We start from the raw sequence: 25,113 nt of genomic DNA, 5'->3' as shown, positions 1-25,113 counted from the left end.
CAAACTGGCATGAAGCAAACAGGATACGAGATGACAGACAAACGTATTTTTGAGGATCACTTGGTTTCTAATACAAGACAAAGTGAAAGCTGTTTTTGACAAGCCTACTTGCTTTATATGTACTTCATATACTGCCTACATTATATCATTTTTAAGCATGGTAAGCTAGAGAAATGGTGCTATCAGGGATGGCAACCTAGTTTCTTCCACTGTTGCCATCAGTTGGTTTTAAGCCTGTTCTATTCAAAATACCTATCCCGATGCTGGCACAACTGACAATCACGTCACAGTTCAAAAGATTTGTGACACTTATTTACCTCGGCTTTAGCCCATAAAGAGAGATTCTGCTTTCTCTCTCCATCTGTACAGAGTGTAACTACTATAATCTGTCTGGTTAACATGAGTGTGAATTACAGGAAGAAAACCAGGATGAAAGACAACACACCACAGCCAGAAAGACTAAAATGAAATCAGAAGCTGGTCAGCTCTTCCGATTGCTACCATTTAGATTTGTTGATACCTGAAACACAAATGTACCGAGACACAAATTTTCTAGAGAAACCAGTTCTACTCTAGTAAACTAATTGCTGAGTCTCGAGAAGGTGCCCAGGGTTGTAATAAACACAGTAAGCAAGATTAATTGTCCTGAAGTGCTTAAAATCTATCGGCTTGTACTAAACCGAGTAAACCAATTTCCAGTCATTACAGTGCAAACAGGAGGAAAAATCACTGGAAAGAAAAACAAATTTAAGTCTGTTTTCAAACAGACACTTTAAACATGAAAGAAGATGTGGATGTGATGTGGATGCACATCACATCCTCTGAGATTCTGGGGTGTTCCAATGAATTGAGTAGTCTCTACTGAAGAAGCTATGTTACAGTAATATATTTGATGCAAGTAAAACTGGACCCAAAAAAAAATACAGATGCCTTAGCAGATTGATTCAGCAGTCAATTCTTATAGATTAAATCTGGTTAAAACTGAGGGCATTCCAACAACTTACAGTTAAAAGGTATAAAACATAAATCAGAGTATTTTTTCCCTTTTTGGATAACATCCCACTTCTCTTACCAACTCTCTTACTATCCTGCAGTACTAGGAAAGCGGTATTAATTGATAAAGATTAGGCTCAGTTATTTATCCTCCAAATTTCAAAGTAAAGTTAGTAAAAGCAGCAAGGAAATTCATAGCTGAATAAGGATCTTGATGCAATTCCTATGCACAAATGATTAAAACGAAAAATAAAACAAATGGAAGCCTTCTGAACTCTGGATATAAATCCAAACCATGCAACTCCAGCCTACTGACAAAACAGCCGAACCCGACCACAATTTTAAACAAGCAAACCTCTGTCCCTGTCAGTACCAACCACCCACACCGACAACCCCAAGGCTCCCTTCTTCTCATGGTCTCCAGAACAGAGTTAACTTTTTTGCCATCTCCTTCTGCCAACAGATGGCATTTTTTAACAATATCTTTCTCAACACTTGGCCCAATCCTTCCAGACCATGGATGACAAGGACAGAAACCATTTTTTCAGTAGATATACTGAATTTTAGGACTGCCACTCACCTTACCACTAACTGTTAAACACCAGTTTTCACACCATCAGCCTGTTTCCCATTAGTCACAATGCCTGCCTTCTCAGAAAGGGCTCAAACCCTCCCTGCATGACCAGAGGATGTGTTCAGAGTGAGGTGCCTGTGGCCTAACAGAAATGCACATATCTCGCACATCAGAGCAATCTACAGTAAAATAACAAATTAAAAATGCATGTCTGTAAAAGCAGTAGTTACACATGTCACATGTATCATAGTCACACCACTGTGCATCTTGATAATTACCATTTGGGAGTGCATTGAATTGGATTGCATGCAGTTGGGATATCAGTCTCAATCACTATCTCCAATTCAAATAAAAACATACAGTCTCATGAGTATGTCCCTTATATACCTTGTCTCTTCAGCAAGCACAACTAAATCATTATTATAATCCCATTTAGCATACAAATTGCTAAAAACACATTTTATTAAGTCAGAAAGTTGGTCTTGACTTTTTTGTATCAATTGTAACAGCAGACTCAAACAGAAGAGTCCTTCTACTGCCTGTGCGGGAGTCTCCCACTCATTTGCTTTAACTCTAGCCAACTCCATGGCAGACTTCCAGGCCAGGACAGTCTTGAACAACATGCCCTGGAACCCATACCAGTTGTTTAAAGATGCTGGGAGCTTTTCTGAATAAAAGTAAATTGTTTCCACTTCAAGTAGTTTTCTTAAATAGCAAAAAGAGAGACTCATAGTCTCATACTGAAGGTCAGGTTTGCAAATCTAATAAAAAGATAGATAAGTGGACAAAAATTGGCAAGATAATATAACACATCTGTTACTTAACTCCATGTATTTTCCTAACATTTTCGTATTAATTTTTTTAAAGCATATGCAAGTTTGAAAAGCTGTTACATAGGTTCACCCCATTTTTCTTTACTAAAGTAAATGTAGACACAAGTATATGATAGGACCAAATGGCAAAATGTAGATTGAGAAAGTAAGAATAGCTGTATCTGGAACAGTCAACTCACATGCAATTATCTCTGATCTAAACAGCTGCACCAAATATATACTTTTTGTTTGGACACATCTGTAGATATGATGTGTGTAATTAATTATTCATTCAAAAATGCAATTTCATGATGAATTTGATTATTTAGGTATAAAACACTTTTAATTCTCAGAGGTGACTAAAAATAGTGATTTTAATTTATTCCTGCTGCCTACAATTACCCACAACCATGTATTTTTAAATATTTCCAGACTATAAAAATTACTAATTTTTGCCACTTGTGTTTATCTGCATTTAGACTTTGATTTGGATAAATTAAGCTCTCAAGTGTTCCTTGCTTTATGAAACTCTGCATGTTGTACACTTCAACACAAATAAATGACTTCTACCATTAGAGGTTTAAATAATGTAATGTATTTCATGCTCAGCCTGAAGCTGGATTCCAATGAAGTTGCTAATGCACGTAATGATTAAGTGTAACTCAAATACTAACTGTGTTGTTGAAAACATGACAGGCAATAATTTGGTCTATTATATTCTGCCATTTAATTCCCTAGTACAGACATTCTCTGACACGTTATGAAGCAATGATTTACAATTACTCAAGCTGCAAAGGTCAGAAAGTGACATTATAATCATCTACACAGAGATCCCTTCTAATGCACAAAAAAACTAGGTAATACCACACAAAAATAGTTTTACTAGAGTAGAAACTTTCTATTTAAGATTTCCCAAACTGCACAAATATAAATAATTCATTTACATTACAGTACATTAAGGCATCCTTGAAAATATAATGTTTTTCCTACTCCCACCAATAAATTTATGAATAAGTCTTTTTTGCTGGTTAAAAGCAATCTTAAAAGCAGGCTTTCACTAAAAGTAGCCTGCAATTAATAGTAATCAGTTAAAAAAATCTGAAAATCTAGAAGATTTTTTAGAACACAGCACACAGGAGTACAGCCAAATTTTTTTAATGTAGCTGATCAAAGCATATCCTTATCTATAAAGAACAAAGATCTATTAGCCATTGTGCTCAATATAGGGTGAGCATTTTTCTTCAGACATTGTCAAAGCAACCAGTGTCACTAAAATACTAAACTTTACAAATCTCTGAACTACTCTTTAACAACAGCATTAACAACAGCAGCAGAAGTGAAGTTATTTCCATGCTTGGGACACAATAACTGTCCTCAAAGCTTATTTATACAAGGCTTTAAAAAATAACTGAATTTAGCAAAACACTTATTTAGCAGAACATCATATGACATTTTGAGAACTAACTGCGAAAAAGAGTTTGAAAGCAAATTGAGAACTAAGGAGCAGAAAGCAAAAAAGATTAACACCTCCATTCACCAAAAGACCAAAACAAAGGAAAAAAAAACACCAACAATAAAAAACTACAAGAAAGAACTACTGCAGTAAAATACAGAAAAAATCCAGCCTTTTCCAAGCCCTTCCAAATTCCTTTGTGTCTATAATACTTAGTTTTGTTCTTAAAACACTTGACTGCTATATATGAAATACTATATGTGTAATAAACATAATAAAGACAAATAAACATAATAAAGACAAATGCCCTTTCAATTTGTAGGAAGGTGGAAAAAAATGTTTATATGCATGTTTTAAATACTGAAAATTTTCCTAAAAATCCAAACCTACCTTGTACCCATCTTCCTCGGTCAATTTTTAAGAAGTCATAAAGGAGAAAAAAAAAAACAAAAGAAAGAAGCAGCCCATCTTACTTGAAACATATAACTACACCCCAAAAATTCTGATTCTGAAATCAAAGGTAAGAAAAAAGCAAAGGAATAGTACACACATTTTTAAATCAAACATTGACTATAAGTTCCGTTCAAAATCTCAATTGCAGAACAATGCATTTTTCATGTTCTACCTAAGGCATAAAATCTGAAAAGTGCATGATAAGCCTTTTCACTGCATTTCACCATGAAATGAAACAAAAATTTTAAATGCTGGGCAACCAAGATTTTCTCATCTAACCCAGGTTATCAGCCAATTTTAGAGCCAGACTTTCAAAAATTCAATTCAAACTTGCAGCAGTTTGCTACCCACAGAAAACAGATACTACCCCTGAAATAATAGGATATATTTTACATCCCTGGGTATGGAAAAGAAAACAATTAACACACATCTGTGATAAGGAAATGAGTAGCAGACAGTTTATTCCAAATGTTAAAACATTAGTAGTGTCCAATTTCTGTGTCATGTAGTTTCTCTGTGCAGCTGGAAAAAACAAACCCTGAACTTCATTTAAAAAAAACAAAACAACACAGCAAAATTACTGCCTTTTTCAACAACCAAGTGAATTATATATTGTATACTTTGTAGCATGCAAATATGAGGATCACTTGGAAAATTGAGGTATAGTAAACCCTTCCTAAAACAGCACTAAAAATACATCTTTTTCCCTTTTTTTGTAAGATGAAATTTTCCAAATAATTTGTCTTTTAGAAAAGTGGTATTTTGAGACCACATACACCATGATGTTGCACTGACATTTCACCTTTAAAATGTGCCCAAGTAGATTCAAAACACAAAAACTGCGTTGAAACACAGTTTATCCTCACAACTAGCAGAGGGCTTATTACTATGAATCTAAAAGTCAGAGGACAGAATATTAACTACTGTAGAAAAGAAAACATAGTGCAGGACCTTCTGTTTGTGACAAAATTACAGAGTTAATGTTCCTGAAAGATCACTTCACCTTTTAAAGCATGATTTTTAAAAAGGTAAAATTTATAGCAATTAAAGCTAATGAAGAAATGCAGCATGAGCTGCTTATGTTCAGGAACTAATAGGTCCACTGAGCATTTCTAAGATTATTTAGCCATCAATGATAATGAATTGACATTGTCAGTGGTGTTAATGTACCAATGCTCTATAGTGTCACTAATACGATAGCCAATCCCAGCAATTTTATTTTTTTTTATGTTGCTACTTTATTTTTTTAACTAACACACTACCCAGTCCTTTCAATTAAAAGAGCAGAAATACAGTACAGGCTATTAACACTTTTTTCTCCTCTGCCACATATAGATATGGCATATTCATTATATGGACTACGGATCAAACTGCTCTGGTCATTCCTCCTTCAAATCCTGATCAATTCTTCAGGACTGTTAGCTACAGTACAAGAATGTCTTTTCCAAATAAAACAGTGTTAGTGTACAATTGTTAAAATACATTTTTGGTGCACGTTAAGTGAAATGTAATGATTATTTAAAGACGGACATAAATCAGATTTTTGTGAGCACAGGGTACTGTGGTGTATGTCTCTTCATTGTTTTGCCATACCTAAACAGCACAGTTTCAGGTTGTTGATGAAAATTAGCAATACAATACTACACAAAAATGGAAAATGAGTACCTGCTTGGCTACCAGTATGACATGTCAGCAACACACGGTAAGCAATCAGCTTAGGAAAGGGACTAACATTCCAATCCAAAGTTTAAATCATTCATACGTGTTTTAATCTCTCTCTTGCATAACCATTGTGAATCGCAACTGAGAGCTGTATAATTTCTGAGACAGGTTCTGTCAGACATGTCAATCCTGAAGTGATAAAATGAGTTTTTGAAAAAATGAGGCACTGTGCCAAATCCTAATAATTTTAATTCTCTGTTTTAAAAAAGATACTGTATTAGTTAATTTGAGATTTATTTTACTTTTCCTCTCACAATTAAATAGTTAACTAATATGATGATTTTTCAGTTTAAGTTAAAAGAGAATTTAATAAAGAACGAATTCAAGTTTGTGGACAACTTCTAAAGAACAGAGCTTAGACTTAGCTAAACAGTTCTGTGGATCTGCAGCTGTTAACTACCTCGTATGTCAAATTCTTGGCAATTCCTATAGCAGAGATAGTAAATAAATATTTTTAAAACAATATAAACCAGCCTACCATGTTCCTTTTACCCAGGCTGCAAAATAAGGAGTAGCACAAGTTATTCTACTATGGATATACAGTGGACTTAAGAATTGGGCTAATACATTTTTATTTCTTGTTTCAAGATGTCAGCAATTAATTTTCTTAAGTGAGCAAACCCATCCAAAGTATCTCATAATGCTGCATGCAAAATTATTTGAAAAACAGAGAGATGAATCAGTGAAAATCACTCATCTGCATCTTCAGCTGAAGATACACTTGTCCTTTAAAATATGTAACTCACTTTGTCCTGCAGTAGATTGGTACACTAAGGCTAAAAAACCTCTCTTGCTGAATATTATCCCCAACATCACACCACACTTTTCATGTGTGCACTGCATCATCTAATTGAACCTGTGCTCCTCTACACATTAGCCATAAGACTGCTATAGCAGATTACATAGGTTTGAGTAAAATATTTTTATTTGATGCATATATTAGTTAATTTCTTCAGCATAATAACATTAAAATATATTTTTAATCAGAACTAGGGTATTAAAATCCAACTTTGAATGTCCTATGATGTACCATATATGCCATGGCATTTTAAAACCTTTTAAACATTTCTGCTAAATTAATTAGTTTTGCATTAAGGACTCTCAATGCCTCCTATTAAATGCAACGCATTTGAAGGACAATTAAACATTATGAACGATCCTTCTGAGGAAATAACGATTGTAAAAAGAAAAACAAGATTTTCTGGGTAACAAACAGGAACACAAGCATACATAAAAGACTTCAATTTATTTTAAGTCTTACGCCTGCAATATTTTAGATCCGTTTGTTTGAAAAACCTGTCTTCTGTTTTGTTTTCATAAAGAATGAAAACCCTAATGGAGTCCAGAAATCTGTTAATGGTACTAAAATTATAACAGTATAGCAAAAGAAAAAACCCCACACAGTAAAGTCTATATTATATATTTTTTATGTCTTTAAATGGAATTTACAGTTCTCTCTGGCAATGTGAATGAACATCCTATAATTTAGTCAATTTACAGATTACAGGTTCAAATTGACCTTGTAGCCCATAAAATTGCTCATCTTCAGTGCAGGATTAGAAGTGGGAAAAGAATGTCATAACTGTATTTAAGGAATTTACCATAACAATGGAAAGGAGGATATGCATGCATAATTTTAGCCACTCTTGCTCACATCACAGTTTTCAACTCTGAAACAATGCATATCCTGCGCTCTTCTCCTGGTTAACCATGGTGGAGACTGTTTCAATTTACTCACCCACAGACATGACACTTGTATTCCCTCATCCCAAGGTGCCTCTTGACATGGTTTCTGGCATCTCCGAGCTGAGCTGTTGCAAAGTGGCATATCTTGCACTTGAATGGCTTTGATCCTAAGTAAAATTTAGCATAAGATATGAGTTGAATTAGAATAAAATATCACCCACGGTTAAAGAAATAAAAATCCTGAGAAAAAAATAACCTTTTAAAAAGCCTATCCCACATTTAACCTGTTTGAGATTTTTGCCTCATAAAAAAGGTATCTTGTACATAAATCTGTAACTCCCAGGACACAGACAGTATACACTATAAATTACTCACTCAAGTTTCCTAAAGTTCAACATCACAGAAAATACTATCTTAACTTTTAATTTGTTCTTTTTCTTATCATTAAAAACCCCACAAAATACATTAAATGAGGACAATATAGTAGGTAGATAACACTTCAACAAGATGGCAGAAGTTGTTCTACCCCTTTCCCCATTTCCAAATGGGGACCAGGTAATGGTCTTAAAGAGGCTTGGTATCGGTGTAAACTGCAAAATGTACTTGTTTTTTAAGCAAATATTTTTAAAGCAAAGTAATTTTACAAGTCTTCTGACTTTGAATAGATTTCACATTAGCATTGGTATTTCAGATTTGTTCTGTCACACACAGAAAATGATTCATCACCTAGCTATTGTAATGGCATGCAATGTATGAATATACAGTGGATAAAATATTATGCCTTTATGACTGTTTTATGGTCAAGAATTTACGATTATTCTGCAAAACAGAAGTATTGACATTTTGGCTATTATTTATTTCAAGAACAAACTTTAATACTAAATGTCTGCTGCAGACCAAAGAACTCTGAAATTATTTCTCCAAGGAAGAAGTATCAGCCTATTTCTCGTATCCCATCAGTTCAGAAAAAAATCAAATTATTTGTCTATCTTAATTACCAGTGATCCTCTGTCAAGATGGAAAAACTTAATTTTTTACTGACATAGTTAAATTGGGCACATGTCAGTCTCCATGTTATTATGCAGCAACACTATTCTAGTAGCACTTCACAATTTTCTGACCACTAAATCCTTAAATCAATAAATCAAAATCATGGAATTGCACTTAAAAGTAGAGTACAATATGGTCACAAAGTCTTCATATTATGTTTAATATATGTTTTGTGAAGTACTTCTTCCAATACAGTTAAGCATAATATGAAATATGGGATCTTTAATAAATATACATAAAGAGTTCTGATAAGAAAAATGTTGCACTATACCATACTTGATCGATGACCCTTTTTGCTTTGCCCTTGAAAACAGAACATCCTCCAAGAACGCACGGGTGAAATTGAGGATCTTAGTAAAAATTTTTAGAGTCTTAAATTTCAATTTAATTCCCAAAAGCTAACGAAAAATGAAGCATTTAATTTTAATCTTCTAACTGAAATAAAAAAGTCAACAGTACTAAGCACTGGCAGACAAGGTTGAATATTTCACAGTTCAATGACAATGAAGCCAGATCTCTTAATACTTCCATTTCTACTGTTGGAAGTAGATGTAAAATATATTTAGCACCTCAATGGTTATATCTAGTCAGCTTTATATGTTTAAATGTCAAAAGCAGGTTCAGACTGCAGCTCACAGCAATCACATTCTATCCATCACTCTAAAAAAACCCACTTTATTTAAATGATCCTGATAAAACTAAATTAATCATTAATTTGGTGACATTTCAAATCAACACTGCATTCTACAAAGATATCCCTGCAAATAAAGAAAACTATCTTTGCATTAAAAGAATATCAAAAGTTGACGTTTTAACTTATGATCTTTAATTGCACGATTAATGACATCAAGACCACAGTCGGAGAGGATTTTTTTAAATCTATTGGTGTTTATACTGCTCTTTTTCTCATAGAATTCAAATACCATGTGGATTCAACCCTATGTTCCCTTAGTTTCTCTCCTACTGATTAAATTGTAAATTTGTTCCTCATTCCGTTACTGCAGGTGTCCCACAGGGCTTCCATGCAAGACCTTTGCTGTTTTCCATTTACATGACTCCTTTGTGTAGGACTTGAGTTAAGACCAATTGTGGCTATGGTGTGCTGACAATACAGAAATGTATTATTCTGTTGACTGCTCTCATCCAAAAACCACTGAGGCCTTGAATGTTTTTGATTTTTTTTCCTCAGATCCAGAGCTGAATATCTGTTAACGTCTCCATTTAAACTCCATGAAAATTCAAGTGCAGGCAAGCTTGTCAGTACTTATCACCTAAAATAAAAGCAGCATATCTCCCTTTTAGGTTGCTGGTGCCAAATTTGTTCCAGTATGTTCTTGAGTGGAGCAACCCAAAATTTTATATTAAAAATGAAGACAGTAGACTAAGAGTTAAACTAACAGGGAAAAAACAAAATCTGTATTTGCCATAAAGCTATCTGAAACAATGTTGAAGCAATAAACCATTACTTAGCCATATTTATCACAAACTTTAATAGTTCTCTTACGCTGTTAATGTCATATATTAGATTTGCACTTAGCTTTTAGTTCTCAGAAAAATGATAAAAAAACTTTCAATATAGCATCTTTTCAACCAAATTACTTAAAAAAAAAACCAAAACCAAACAAAACCAGGATTACTTTACCCACGAGTTATGGCATGGAAAACAAGTGTACATTTTCGGATGGTAGTAGTAAACAATAAGACTCTTAACGAGAGAATTAGGGGAAAACCAAACCAACCAACCAACAACAAACAAAACAAACAAAAACATAACAGCAACAAAAAAGTAAAAACAATAAACCACCACCACACCAAACTGAAAATAAGACTAAATTTAAGAGTTCTAATCAGGCAGACACAAACCATGCCACTGTTTTATAACAAAAGACTCGAGTTCACAGTCCTCACTTTACATTAGGACAATACAGACCCAAAGCTGTAAAAAAGAAATCACTGTCTCAGCCTTAAGCCAGGCAAAGGTAACATCATTGCACCTGCAGGCATAGCCGTGTTCCTAGCTCAGGCCCGATACAAAGCGGGCAGAGCCACACGAAATATCATCGTACCATTTCCTCCTATGTTTGGGACAAGGGAGTAAGATACCACACTTACATTGGACAAAACTGACATTAACGGAGAAATCTGACAAGAAAAGAAACAAAGATGATGTGGTTGCAGGTGATTTTTCCTCAGATGTTGATTGTTAATTAAGTTTATGGGACCTCCATCAATTGCGAACTAAAAAGTCTTCCACCTCTACTACTCCTTTTATTCTTCTTTACACTTCCTCATTTTCACTTGTCAACATTTGATGGACTTATTTGTTATGTCCTCTCTAGCAAAGCTTTCCTTTCATTTGCAATGCGAAAATCTCCTACATTATTAAATGGTATTTTGAAACATTATTTTTCTATTAATGGAAATCATTAGTTATATCTTTGTAAAACTTTCCCTTCCCTTCCCCCTACCAACCCAAACCATCACTAATTACTCAATTTCAAAAAAAGGCAAGGAGTTGGGTATGGCTACACACACATACACACATATATAAACATATTTATACACATCCAGATGCTGAAGAAAGATCTTTTTAAGAGCACGTAATCAGAAAAATAAATGGGAAAATGTGCAGCCATGCTCCTATTATGTACCTGTTGTTACCCTTGAACAGATGAGAAACTGGAAATACTGTAATTTGCCTCACCAATGTTACAAGTCAGCGTATATACAGTTGGTGGAGTAGGTCATTTCCCTCTGCCACCACTCCCAATAACCTAAAAATATTTGTTTCTTATTAAACTGCATCCATTGTGATACAGATTGGAAGAAAGGGTTCTATAAGACACAAAGAAAACCACAAATATGAAAATATGTATTAGAAGAGAAAGACTTCTTCCCATTAACTATTAATAAAAATCTCCGCATTACTATTTATGTGAATAAGCAAAGAATAAGAAAAGCATTTCATTTAAGGGTGCAGTGAGAGAGGGCAGATAAAACTCGATTCTGTAACCCTTCTATACCTCTGCACGCACCACCAAAAAGTGACTTGCAAAATTAAACGTATTCTTTTACTGCTTTGCATATTTAGTGCTATCCGAAAGCACAATAAAAATATACTCCATGATAAGTCCTACACACAAGATGTTAAAAAGTACACTAACTTTTACTTAATGTTACAATCAATGATGTAACTTATGTAAGTAGGGTTGCTTTGTCATATATTGATAGTTACCTCACTTTCACATCCACATTAACTTGATTTTAAATGCAATTAATACATACAGTCAAGGAAGACTAATGGACTACATTCTGCACTTAACCTGGTGGACATTTTCAAATGGCACAAGTGACCAGTGCAAACCTATTTTGCATTGTAAACGACTAAATAAATCTTAATGGATTAAGAATGATCAGCTATCAACACACAAGGGAAATTAAGTGCTGAAATGCCTACATTGATTATTTTAAATTATTAGCCTTACTCTGTTCTTGAATTTGTATGCTTTTAGTGAGCTTTAACACATTTACAAGACTTATTGACTATAATTACAAGAGAATTCAAGTAATGGACACATCAATTATAAGCAACATGTCTTGACCAGACAGTTGCATAAAGAATTCTAAAGAGAGCTCCATTAGCATCCTCCCCCTTAGTTTTATTCAGTTTTATCTGCCGTAAGAGGGCATATTAAGGGCTTATACAGCTGTTCTGACCATGTGAACACAAGCGTCCTTCTAAAGACTTAACACTGCATTCAAAGTTGGATATTAGCTGAAGCAATACAGATAACTACGTTATTGACAGGACAGAAGTAATGCTGAAAGTATTAAGTATGTGAGTTATTGGTATACATGAATACTGCAGTTATAGTAAAATACTTTGAAAGGTTTGAAATACAATGTCCATGTTCCCCAAGATTAATTTAAGGATTTGTTGTCCAGTCACGCCCTTGCCTTTTCATAAAAAAACCTTACAAAACTATTTTAGGATTATGTCAGGAATTACCATTCTTTTATGTTTCTTTTCTCATACCTTTTTGTTCTCTTCCTTGTAACCATGCACTAAGTTTCAAATACTGCATGAATTTAAACTATAGCTTCCATAATAAGCCATTATTTAAAAGTACAGTAAAATAAACCTTACAGTTTTAATGAAAATATGTTCATTGAAATGTGAATTTATTATTCAAATCCACTCATAAATTCAACCATGGAGACACCACTTGTCTAAGCAGAGCTCAGTGATTTAGAAAAGCTGTCTATTTAAAATAAAGAATGTATGGCAGGTTTATAGAAACATCGCAGTGAATTTTTACATAAATTTAGAACTGCAGCTTATGCATTTTTCTGCAGAAATGTTTTTAAATTTTCCACTTAAAATTAAACATAAAAATGAATTGAAAGTGTGATCAGCACAGAAACTAAATCAGATGCTATGTCCCTGTGCATCACATCAGCACTGCACACCACCTTCCAAAAAGGCTGACCAGTTCCAATCCCTATAACTCATTTCTACAAAAACCTCTTGTTGTATCTTATTGGTATTTATTTAGGAATGATGTAATATTAAATGTCTATCCTGAAACATTATGTAATGCTGAAAGTTTCATTGAATTGAAATTAAATAAACAATTTGGATATTAAACAAGTGCAAGGAAGAGAAAATTAGAAAGACCAACTAATTGTTCTCTCAAACATCACCACGTCATTATATAAATTTAAGAACCACTCACTGGTTACAATTTAAATTAAAAGGAAGAAAATCTCTCTATATGGAACAAAAAGCAGAAGGGTGACTGCACTTAAAATGTTCTTATATTTTCTGCCCTTTGATTACTGTATTTTCATACCCCTTTAGGTAATTTTGAATTTCATCACGGGCTCATCAGGCAATACGAATGCCAGTTCATAAGAAATGTTAAAGAAATTAACAAGCAGAAAAAGAACAATGGCATAAGTCACTCTCTTTGAAAGAGACCACTTGCAAAGAGAGTATTCCATACCTGTATGGGTACGGATGTGAGCTAGGAAGGCCATGGAATTGCTACTTCTACACATCTTCCCACAATACTTGCAGACATTGCCTTGGTTCTCTTCCCTCTCCCTGTTTATTTGCTCAGTGTCTTCCACAATGTATTTATTCACTTCACGCAGCAGCTCTTCATGTTGCTCTTTGATGTGGAGAAACAAGCTCTGCTCCGAATCGAAGGGCTCCGTGCACTTCAAACACTTAAAGGTTGCGCCTCCTTCAGGCAGCTCCTCCACACTCGCCTGCTCATTTCGCAAGTGCCCAGCACTGGCCAAGTGCTGGTGAAGGTTGCTCTCTGTGTAAAATGATTTTCCGCAGAGTAAGCAATGAAAATGTTTTTCCTTTGAAGGATGTTTCATGGCTATGTGAACATTCAGTCCGCTCAAACCATCTGCTAGAAAACCACAGTCATCACAGCGAATACGTGTCGATTCCCCAAGGGAAATTCCTTCTGACTTCTTCTTTTTCCCACCACTTGGTGAAGTGTCTGCTTTCATGGTGAGCTCATTAGCTTTCACTGCACCCAGCACCTGTCCTTCTGCAGACTGGTCAGTGGTCTCCCCATCCTGATGACTTTTTAACCTTACTATAGAAGAATCAAACTTGCCAAAATTTTGTGTTGCCTTTCCTTTATCATCACCACTGATAATTGTTCCTAAAGGCTCATTACTACTTTCTTGCATGCCTTCAGCTGTTGAGCCATCTGCCTCCCAAACATTGTTATTTATAGTTACTTCAGCTTCATGTTGTGCTTCCATAAGGGCTTCTTCCTCCTCCCCAGTAGGATCCTCTCTGAAACTTCTGTCACCATCTAAACTATGTATATTTTGTACCATTTCTCCAGTGTTTCCAGAAAAATTTGATTGCTCTACTGCACTACTTGTTTCTGGAAGACTTAGCATAAGTGGGTTATTTTTCTTCAGTGATTTTATTTTGAGACTGTCTTTGTTTCTACACTCTACTTCGGGGTTTTCACTATTTTCTTCCAAGCTTTCCTCGCCTTTTCCTGAATTCAAGTTTGTGTTGCTTGATCTATTTTGATTTTCTGCAGTGCAATCATCATCTGAGTTAAGCAGCTCCTGGCCATGCTTCCTTTTCTGCACCTCACAAGTACCTGTTTCTTGAACTGATACTTCCTTGGAAAGTGCAGCAACTTTATCTTTCTGAGATGTTTGCTGGAATCCTTCACAAAAAAGGTTTTCTCCTCCATTTTTAGACTCCTCATCAAGTTCATCTCCTACTGCATTTTGGGAACTGACATCTTTAGGGGTTCCTGGAGATGTATTTTCATCTAAGACAGTACACTCAGTCAAGCTTTTACTCATCTGATCACCTCGTGCTGCATCACTGGCACATTCTGTTTCACCTGAAACAGTTTTCGATTCTCCTGTGCTGTGATGGTGCTCCTCTTGAGGCAAAGCAGTGCCTTCTTTAGCAATATTTGCTGTATTTGCTTCCTCCCCAGAAGAAGAATAAACATAAGATTCTCTTCTAATTTTATGTTTCTCTGTTGCTGCATGCCTGATCATCTCTCTGCGAGTAACAGCATAGTAGTCACAAGCCATGCAGTAGTATTCAAATTGTTTTGTATGTTTTCGCTTCACATGCAGCTCTAAAGAAGCAGCAGAATGAGCAATGAAGTTGCAGTGTACACACTTGTTGTCATTTGCACCCATTGCTCTTCGCTGGAATCCTGGGTCACCATCTTGAGCAACCCTCGCTGGTTCCAGAGGTACACGTTGGTTTATATTTGATGGATTGATAGCAGGCTGCAAATCTGGCAGCCTACTGGCATTTATAACTTTTAGCTCAGTATCTCCTCGCTCAACTTCCTGATTGTCTAAGACAGAATTTTCCAGATCTGGTGACTGGCCACCATCCTCAACATGTTCATACAAGGCAGTCATGGGGCTGTTAACCTTCTTGATCATGGATTCAAAATTACCTCCTTCAGGGCTAACAATGATCTCCGAGTTCTGTTTTCCACATCCTTCTATTTCAACACGACTTTTGTGTTTTTTGGTTGCACAGTGGCGTTCCATATCTCCTTTGGTTACAGTGTAGTAATTGCAAACCTTACACAAATAGCTGTACTGATGACTGTGCTTTCGCCTGATGTGAACAGTCAAATTAGTAACACTGGAGGCCAAGAGACCACAATGGGTACAGGTCCTAGAAATAGTGCCTTTCAGTTTTCCTCTTTTGGGTGCATTAGCTAAAACCAATTCATTTTCACCAATGCTTTGATCAAGTGGAACAACCTCCTTATTTCTTGATATGGTTTCTACAGAAGAGGATGAAACATGTATAATTTCTTTATCTAACTGAGTATTTCCGCTCCCAGAAACAGAAGTATCCACCACTGGTTTAATACCACCAACACCAACACAAACCTTTACAATACATTCTTCAAAACGTAGTCCAATGTTGTTTTTCCTGGCATTTTCAAGATGCTTGCTTCTTTTGATATGCTTCTCCATTCCTTCCTTACTCAGTGAGTAAAGATTACATGCTTTGCAAAGGAAGTGATATTCTTGTGCATGTCGGAGTTTTATGTGCCTTGTAAGAACTGTGGAAGATCTTGTCTTATAAAAACACTTTTTACATTGAAACTGGGTTTTATTCAGAACAGAATGCTTTAGCTCATTTCTATGACTTATGAAGGAAGAGTCTGGAGTTTTTGCTTGCGTTGATACTTCCATTTCACTCGCAAGTCTTTGGCTATTGTTTGATACTGAGCCAGCGTAAGTTACCGCTTGCAAGGTCTGATCACTGTTACTCAATGGAGTAGTTTGCTGAAATAATGAACCATTGTGTTTCTCATTTTTTTGATGATTTATCAGTTCTTCTTCCAATTGAAAAAAAAGAATGCAAGTTGGACAACTATGGGACATATTATGCACTTCACTCATATGGCTTTGAAGGTTCATCACATTCAAGGTGCTAAATGAACAGAGCTCACAATTAAAGCTACAATCACCCATCTGGTGTTTACTGTCCTGACAGTGCTGCTTCATGTCTTCCCTGACTCCAGACGAATAGCTACACATCTGACAATGAAACTGGACCCTTTTTGTATGAAGCTTCGCAACATGAGTTTCCAAACTTCCTCTGTTCTGAAAAACATGACCACAATCCATACCAGTATGAAGAGTACCATGATCAGCAGTAAGTTTAACATCAGAATCTTTAGCACCTGCAGTGGTAGAAGAAAGGGTATTTGGCTTATCTTCAGTAAGATCTTGAATTTCTGCAGTAGCATTACAATTGCTTTTAGCATCAGTTTCTAATTCTGTATGTGACATAGGGCTTGAATCACCAGGTTTAAGCTGTGTGCTGGAAATATGCTGTATGTGTACTCTCCGAGTTTCAGACTTGTCTCTCTTACTATTACCCAACAAGTTGTACCTTCTTTTAACCTGCCTTTTTAATCTGAAAGACCTACTCTGTCCAAATGGAGACCTTAACGGGAAAACGTTTCTTTTATGTTTCAGTCTATTAAATCTCCTTGTCCTGTGTAAACTGTTAAGTAGCTTTTTGGTAGTTAGAGGGCATTCTGTTTTCTGCAAGATATTTTCTGATGGTCCCGGTATTTCTAGTTTTTCAGTATGAACTTCATCATTTCCTCGTATACCAGAAGAAAGCAATGTTTCTTCTGTCATAGTATCTGTTTTTTCAGTGGGAGTATTTGAAGACGTTATCATTTCAACAAGTTCACTGCCATCATTTTGTTTAGGCAAGCTTACTTTTGAGTCTTTCAGTGTAGTGCAAACACTTAATTCTTTTGCATCAGCAGTTCTTGTCTGTAATTTATTGGTCCCAAGTTTTGCTCTGACTTTCCTGTCTTTGGTTGCAGTAGACTGTTGGTTTTTAAAGGATTTTTTTGTCAATATCTGTACAAAACCTCCCCGTGCAGCAAGATTTTGGCGTCGAAGATGAGTCTTGCCAAGGAAATGAGAATTCAGGAGACTCTCCTCAGCACTCTGAAAACCACAAAGTTCACAACAAAAGATCTTGGATTTCTCATGTCGCTTAACATGCATATGCACTGAACCACATTCATCTATGCAACTGCCATGAGGGCATATTTGTTCTTTTGATGGTTTAGAGAGGCTTTCTAAATGTTTATGTTTTTCCATATCAGAGGAGGAAGGTAAACCCTCATCACTTATTTTGCCTTTAAGATCTTTCTCTGTGTTTTCAACTGTACAGACACCACTGATTTCTTCTGAAGAAGGAAACTTATCAGGAACAGTAGCTGATACCTCTTGCGAATGTTTATTTTCCTTCTGAATGGAATCATCATCAGCACATCTGAAATCGTAATGTAGGCACAGGATATCTGAATTAAATATGTCACTACCCGGACAACTGGTGACTCCTTCCTTCTTTACAGCTCCAGCTATCATACTATCTGCTTCTCCAGCTAAAACTTTTTGTAATTTCCTTCCACTATCTTTCATGTCTTCTGAAGAACTCTGCTTTCTTTTTCTGGAGACATTTTCAGGCTTGTCTGCTTCAACAACATCCAGGTTTGGTGATCCTGACAGCGCTCTTTTGTTTGTGCCATTCTCTTTTCCTTTCTCTTCAAGGTCCCCGAACACTTCATCTGATAGAAGCCTTGTTTTCTGCTGAGATGAAGAGTCACATCCAGCATTTTCTCCTGATGTATTTCTGGAGGATTCTTCTGTCAACTCAACTTGTAAATTCTCATCAACATCATCTCTCTTCTTATTTTCCTCCTCATCCATCCTTAACATTGATATTATCAATTGTAGATCATTTGGCTTTGTACCTACAAAACAAAATAGTTATTATTAGTCTTTTATGCACAATCAAAAGTTAAAAAGACTCCTGCAGTATAGAAAATTAAAATCATGGCAGAAAGATACAATGAGAGATATGAGGCTATATTTTCAGCATGGTATCTAAACCACCTTCTAGGCACTTGGTTACAGGGCTCTCACTGTGATGAGCACCATGTGAGCAAGCACCAGATGCAATAGTTTTTGTGTAATCAAGTGATCTACTACATACTTAAACTTGGGCAGACAAGCCTGACCTTGTTTCTGGAAGCATAATTAGGGCACAAAATATTAAAAGCTTTCAGGGAACTGGTCATGGAATGTTTAACTGTTCCTGAACTAGAAATGCAGGTTCCCAAATTTAAAAGCTTGAAATAATCATGACTTATAATAATTATGCAACAACAGCCAAAATAAAGTCAACATAAATGTTAAACATTGTAAGTATGCAGCTTGCTTTTCTTCCTTGGCTTAGATTACCCGCTGAAGAGGGAAAACACAAATAGAGCCATATTCTAAAAGATTATGCCCCAAGTATCATCCCATCATTCCTAAAATACCATGTAAAATTTCATTTCCCAACTGTGGAGGAAGGAGGAGAAAAAAAAGTCATGAAATAGCAGTGCAGAAAAGCGCAGCACCTTTGAAACCCAGCACAAACTCCAACCATCCAAATCCAGCTACCAAAAGCTTTGGCTCAGCTGTCCAGTGTGACCTTCCTGTTCCCAAAAAGATGTCACCACTAGAAAACTGATGCTACCAACAGAGTTTATAAGAGGGATGGGGGTGGGAAATCAAATCTTGACATTTATTACCTTTTCATTTTGATATGAAGCAACTGAGAATTGAAAATGCATTTCATTTTAACAGATGATTAAATACTAAATGTTTATCTATGTGCTTTACACTATGATTTAAACATCAATTTGTTGCAGATCCAAGTATTCGGTTTTTTGTTCAGTTACTCATTGAATGAGGCCATGACCACAACTGTAAGTACTTCCTGACAAGATTAAGTAATTGCAATGTTGATACAGATAACGTAGGGTACAAAAACCCATTCAAGTACATGCTAAAAAAATAATTATGCTTAATTTTGAGGACAAAGTAAGAAAGGATTAAACTGAGAAAATACATTCAAATTAGTTGGATGAGGGAAGTAAAAAAGTGGTTTTCTGCTTAAGAATAATTTATGGACAGCCCCTAAGGAATTGAGTGCACATTAGTTGAATACATTGAACAGTTTTTCAACTGTAGGTTGCTCATTGAGCTAAAGCACTGACCAAACCCATACCGAGCTAGTTACACCTAAATAACAAGAGAATAACCACCTCCAGATCACAATAGCCTTTTGTAGGATCACAATATTGCTCCTCTAACTGTAGTTTTCTGATTCTTATACACTATTATTTTTCTTTGTTCACTAAACCATGAGAGGGACTATCACAATTAGTAAGAATTAAAACAGTCAGATCTATATTCTCAGCTCAGTCAGCATACTGTATGTTCAAAAACGCTACAGCAATTAATAGCAGGACCAGAGAAGCCTCTGAAGTGCAAGCTTATCCCAAAAAGGTTTATGAGCACTGTTTGGGATACAGAAAAAAAGACTGGATTAAAATTATGTTGTTTAACTGCAGTACGGGTTTATTTATATAACTTGCAAAATATCAAGTTACTTCAGTGATCAGTGCCATCAGTTCATGCTTAAATGTTTGCACATAGCAGCCGTGGGTCCCTTCCCTCGCTGCACCTCCACTGCAGGTTCCCACCCCACCACTGAGACCTGACTACTCCTCCCTTGCATGGCCTGGAGAAGAAAAGCAGGGGTTTTTTTGCTGTACATGACAATTTGCAATCTCAAACCAATTTTCCATCTTCTTTATAAGATACTTTCCTCTAAGACCATAAGATTTATCAGAAAACTTGTCCACCGGTGAACTAATACTGATGTTGAACATTTCCACTATCAAAGCTTGTAGCAGGATAATTAGAGGTTTCTCCATCAACAAAAGTGTGGCCTTTTCTGCCACTCCCATGCAAATTCAGCTCACCTCCACCAGCCACTCACACATCTAAGAAACATGGTTGATTATCTGCATACAGTCTCTGCAGGTTTAACCTGGTTTCTTGGCATTTTTTCACAAACTCTTCAGTAGAAGTTCATCCTGCTCTGTGCTCAGATCACAATCCCAGTTCTGGTGTCCAGTCTGTCTTCCACTCAACTGTATTGCATCAATTATGGATTTTTCAAGTGCTTAGGAAAAAAAAATGTATTTCCTCTATTTTATCTTTGTAAACCATTTGTAGTCAGAACTACAAACTAGTTGCTAGACAAGTGAAAAATGCAAACCATAAATCTCATAGGTGCTGCCAATAACTTCAGCATGAAATTAAAATAGTCATATTTGTAATACAAATATGCTAAGGAGCCTTACACTCCAGACTTCTTGCCTAATTCTCCCAATTCTCCAAGTCAGCAGTAAATGGAGGCAATTATCTCTGCCTTCATTTCATGACAAACTCCTAGCAGGCAGACCATGGATGGACTCTGTTCCATTTATAGGCAGTATTTCTAATTAAGTCAATTCTCTCACGTCTACCCCCACAACTAGTAGGCATTATCAAGGCTCCTCAGCTGCACAGGAGGCTAGGTGTGGCAACAATTAATGATACACCTTTACCAATCTCATTGCTACCTCACATCTGAGTTTCCACACATGCTTCCCAGAGTTAGATTTGCCTCTGTCCCACCTCCATATAATGTGTGTCATAATATCACGGTGTGGGAGCCTGCACCTGCAAGAAACCATAATCCAGAAAGAATTCTCTATGAAAGAAAACAACAATGGTTGCTGCTGTTTCTCTAAAATTACCCCTATATTAATTAATTTATGGAATTAAATAGCCTTCAATTTCTATTAGCTCTCTCTTAAAGTTGCCTTTAGGACAAGAGTACATCTGAGACAGACACTTAATGGCTACCGTCACTACTTTTGCTGTACCATAGTCAGCAATTTGCTGAGCTCTGGTCAGTTCTCCACATCTCACACAAGATCTAGACCACAGCACTGAACCATGTCTCCTGCTACAATCTTTGCTTAGTTAACACTGCTGCGCCTCTAACACAATTTCAGTAGCACACACACTTCAGCTTCTTTGATGGCAGAGTTGTGCCTCACACCCAAAGGGAGCTGTGGGCTCCTTCCTGCATGGATTTATTGCATGAACGATTATCACTACTTGAAAAAGCATTCAACATACCACAAGCCTCCTGTAGGCAAAAGGAGCCTTCCTCTGCTGTGAGCTTCTCTCCCAAAAGCCTCTTCCCAGATTTGCCACAAGGCAGGAGGACAATGGCAAAGAATAAAGTGGTCATAAATCTGGGTGGTCCTAATCCTCTGCTTGCCTAAGCCAATTCACCTCTGCTCTCATCAAAGCCACCACACTAATTAAGGGCTAGCCTGCAGTTGGTATTATATATATATACAATGGTATAATGTAGAGGAACCAAAGCAGTACAGAAGGCATCAACAGCACTCAAAGTCTGCACAGTTGCAGTGACCGATACATAGTTAAATGGGTTTTTTTAACAAAATTAATGTTGGATCAAACCTGAGTCTGGCACAGGGATCATCATCACAAGTGAAGAACCAGCATCTGGAATTTCATTAGATTAATCTAAGAACATCAGAGATTTGTTATGCTAATCCCAAAGCATCTAGAGAACACTCTAGATGTAACAAGTAACCCCCTGCAGCCACAGCAGTTTAAGCACATGCTTAAGTCTAACTCCTCCTTATTAGGATGACTGAGTAAGCCTTTTCATAGCAATGTAATGCTGGCAAACTTGTACAGCAGTAGGAGTAGGGAAGAATAGCTCTTGAACTGCCTTATTCATGGACCAGCAAGACTAAAAACAATGCAAGATGCAAGCTCTCATCTTCTAAAGCATCATCTGGTTACATTTTTACAAGTAACAAGTACTTGTTGATGGTATTGCTAGGTACAACGCAGCAGAAGACCAGAGCACAGGATCAAACCCAAGCTAAGCAGACAGCAGCCAAATCTTCAGTATTTCCGTAGTTTAAAAGCCAGTTCTGTCAAACAGCGCTCTCTTTAACATGGTATTTGATGTTCAAAATGAAGCTGTTCTAACTCAAAAGTGGGTTGACTTCTTGTAACATAAATCTTTTGTTAATGTTCATATAAATCAAGTATAGCTGAACAGATTCTTAAAAGATATGACCAAAAATTAATTTGCCACATTAGCTTCAGGTTAACAAATTCTTCTGCTTGGAGACAGTCATACATTACCTAATGCATTTTAAGGTTCTTTGCAGCACACTGCTGTTCCTGAGTTTTGGAAAGAAACATGTTGTGACCTAAAAATTTTTGTGCAGAAAAAGCTGAGCTCAGTAATTCTACTGGAAATAGGCGCTATAACATAATGCATTTCGTCAGTAAGATTCTAAATATCTGAAAGAAGTGAAACATGTTTTTAAGATCTTCAAAAGCAAAATGTTTATGTTACGTATATTACATTTCATAGTCCAAATATCCAAATCTTAACCGAATATATTAGGAGACACACATTCTTAAATTGCAAGTATATAATACACAGTAATTTGGCTATGTCACATAAACCAATATAGCTATAGATCCTGCTCTTTCATCCCTTGGGATTTCCAAATCATCAGAATCATGGAGCTTTTGTTTCAATATTTAAACTAATTTAAAAGATACCCCATAGTCAAAATTCAGCACCATCTCACTACCTCTAAAGAAGAAAATAGAAAAAAAAACTTTAAAAAATAGCACTTCTTGAGCTGCCACCACCATTTTTTACCTGATAACAATGCAGATTTTGTATTCTTTGTACAAAGCTTTTTTGTATATTGATATAGTGTCTGCTACAGTTCTATACACAAGCATCAGTCATTTGCGGACAGAAGCTCTTCTTGATGCTCAATACAATTTTATTTACTTCTCTTTTTGGTCACATGCCAAGGGAAGGGGTAGGGATGTGTACAGAAGAACCCAAAGAGAGTACATTTACAAGTACTAAATTCTACTTCCTTTTTTTATTATTATTTGTTATGCTAATCCCAAAGCACTTCTCAGTCACAGTACTATCGTCTCCAAGTATTCAATGCCCAGTCTGCAGTGTTTGTAAAGGATGTGACATAGGGAAAACAGTTTCATTTTTTTTCCAGTAAAAATTCTCCTTTTCAGACAATTAATTCTTTCAATGAAATCATAGATACAATGAAGCAAAATCATTTTAATAAGCTCCTTAAATAGCCTGCACAAAACTGAATGTGAATTCATCTCAGTATACAACCTCTGTGTCAAATAAGCATCTTCTCAGGGGCGTAACATCCTTCCTAAATCAAATCATACATCTGTCTCATGGCCTTACAAAGTTACCTCACTCCCTTCAGAGAGACTAATCCAAGCTAACAGTCTCCTCAATAATGGAATGCAGGAGACAATATGGTTGTTGGTTCAAATGGAACAAAGATCACCATTTTCTGAGGAGTATTTGATACTATCCATTACGAATATTTGTTTTCCCTTGCAGCTCAAAAATGTTGGAACTTTGAGCTTTGCATCACAAGCCTGCTTTCCATGTAAAGCCACTCCTTTTCCTAGGATAGCAAAATCACCACAGGAGACTTCCAAACAAGCTGCAGACTCCCAAGACTAAAGAGCTCGACATTTCCACATAGATCTATCCACAACAGTTTAAGTAACAAAATAAAAAGCCCCCTGACAGTCATCACCTGTGTATCACCGAAAATGGTGAGTTATCTGCACCCATTAACTTCATTTCCTCAGAGCCACTAGAAAGAACTCTTAACGGCATCATGGGGAAACACACCCTGCAATACTACTCACATGCTGCTTGCTTCTGCTTCCAAACCACTCAAAGTCCTTCCTGGTGGGCAGAAACTGGCAACATAAAGGAAGTTCTTGTGAATTCCTGGCATAAGGAACATATTCTTTAATTCATATCAAAAAACAAAAAAGCAAAAATATTAAAAGGGAAGGCTCCCTAGTTCGTCATCCCCTCATTTCAGAAAGAGCCAAATGCTGCTAACTGCAGCAGTAACCACTGACTAGATCAGCTTTGAAGAGGAAGTCAAAAAAGACAGACATGGATATACATTCATTTCAAGTGCTGTCAGAATCAATAGGCATGTATATCCAAGACAGAGAATGAGAGGATATGCACTAGTATCCCCTAAAAATTGTTAAGTAACCTCCAGATTTTCAATTTTTGAAAATTTAAAAAGGTCTGTTTATTTTGAATTTTAAATTCAAAGAATTCTGCCTGTTTCCAGAGCAAGGTATACGTATAACAATAGTAATAAAAATATTCAATATAAACTTCTGAGGATCCAAGAAAGACCGCATTCATATAGCACTGTGATATTTATTTATGAAAAGGACTTTATAAGTATTCTCAAAACACTTTACTTTAGAGAGTTCATCAGCTCCAGGAAAGAAACTCCCAGGAAAGAAATATT

At 36.1% G+C, this 25,113-nt stretch overlaps 1 protein-coding gene across 3 annotated transcripts in view; it reads right to left on the bottom strand.

Annotated features, from left to right (window-relative positions):
- Positions 1 to 25,113, bottom strand: part of ZNF407 (zinc finger protein 407) — a 335,285-nt gene that overhangs the window by 290,584 nt on the left and 19,588 nt on the right. For all 3 annotated transcript variants that reach the window (XM_027746031.2, XM_039386726.1, XM_027746033.2), the window contains exons 2-3: positions 13,750 to 18,570; positions 7,746 to 7,860 (exon numbers count right to left, since the gene is read on the bottom strand). In XM_027746031.2, coding sequence (XP_027601832.2) covers positions 7,746 to 7,860; positions 13,750 to 18,535 — 4,901 coding nt within the window. In that variant the 5' untranslated portion in view covers positions 18,536 to 18,570. The remainder of the gene's footprint in view (positions 1 to 7,745; positions 7,861 to 13,749; positions 18,571 to 25,113) is intronic.

Source organism: Pipra filicauda, unplaced genomic scaffold (genome assembly GCF_003945595.2).
Source record: "Pipra filicauda isolate LSUMZ 115617 unplaced genomic scaffold, ASM394559v2 scaffold4_size7858003_pilon, whole genome shotgun sequence".
NCBI lineage: Eukaryota > Metazoa > Chordata > Aves > Passeriformes > Pipridae > Pipra > Pipra filicauda.
The sequence above is the reverse complement of the archived record's forward strand: the minus strand, read 5'-3'. Positions and strand labels throughout refer to the sequence as shown.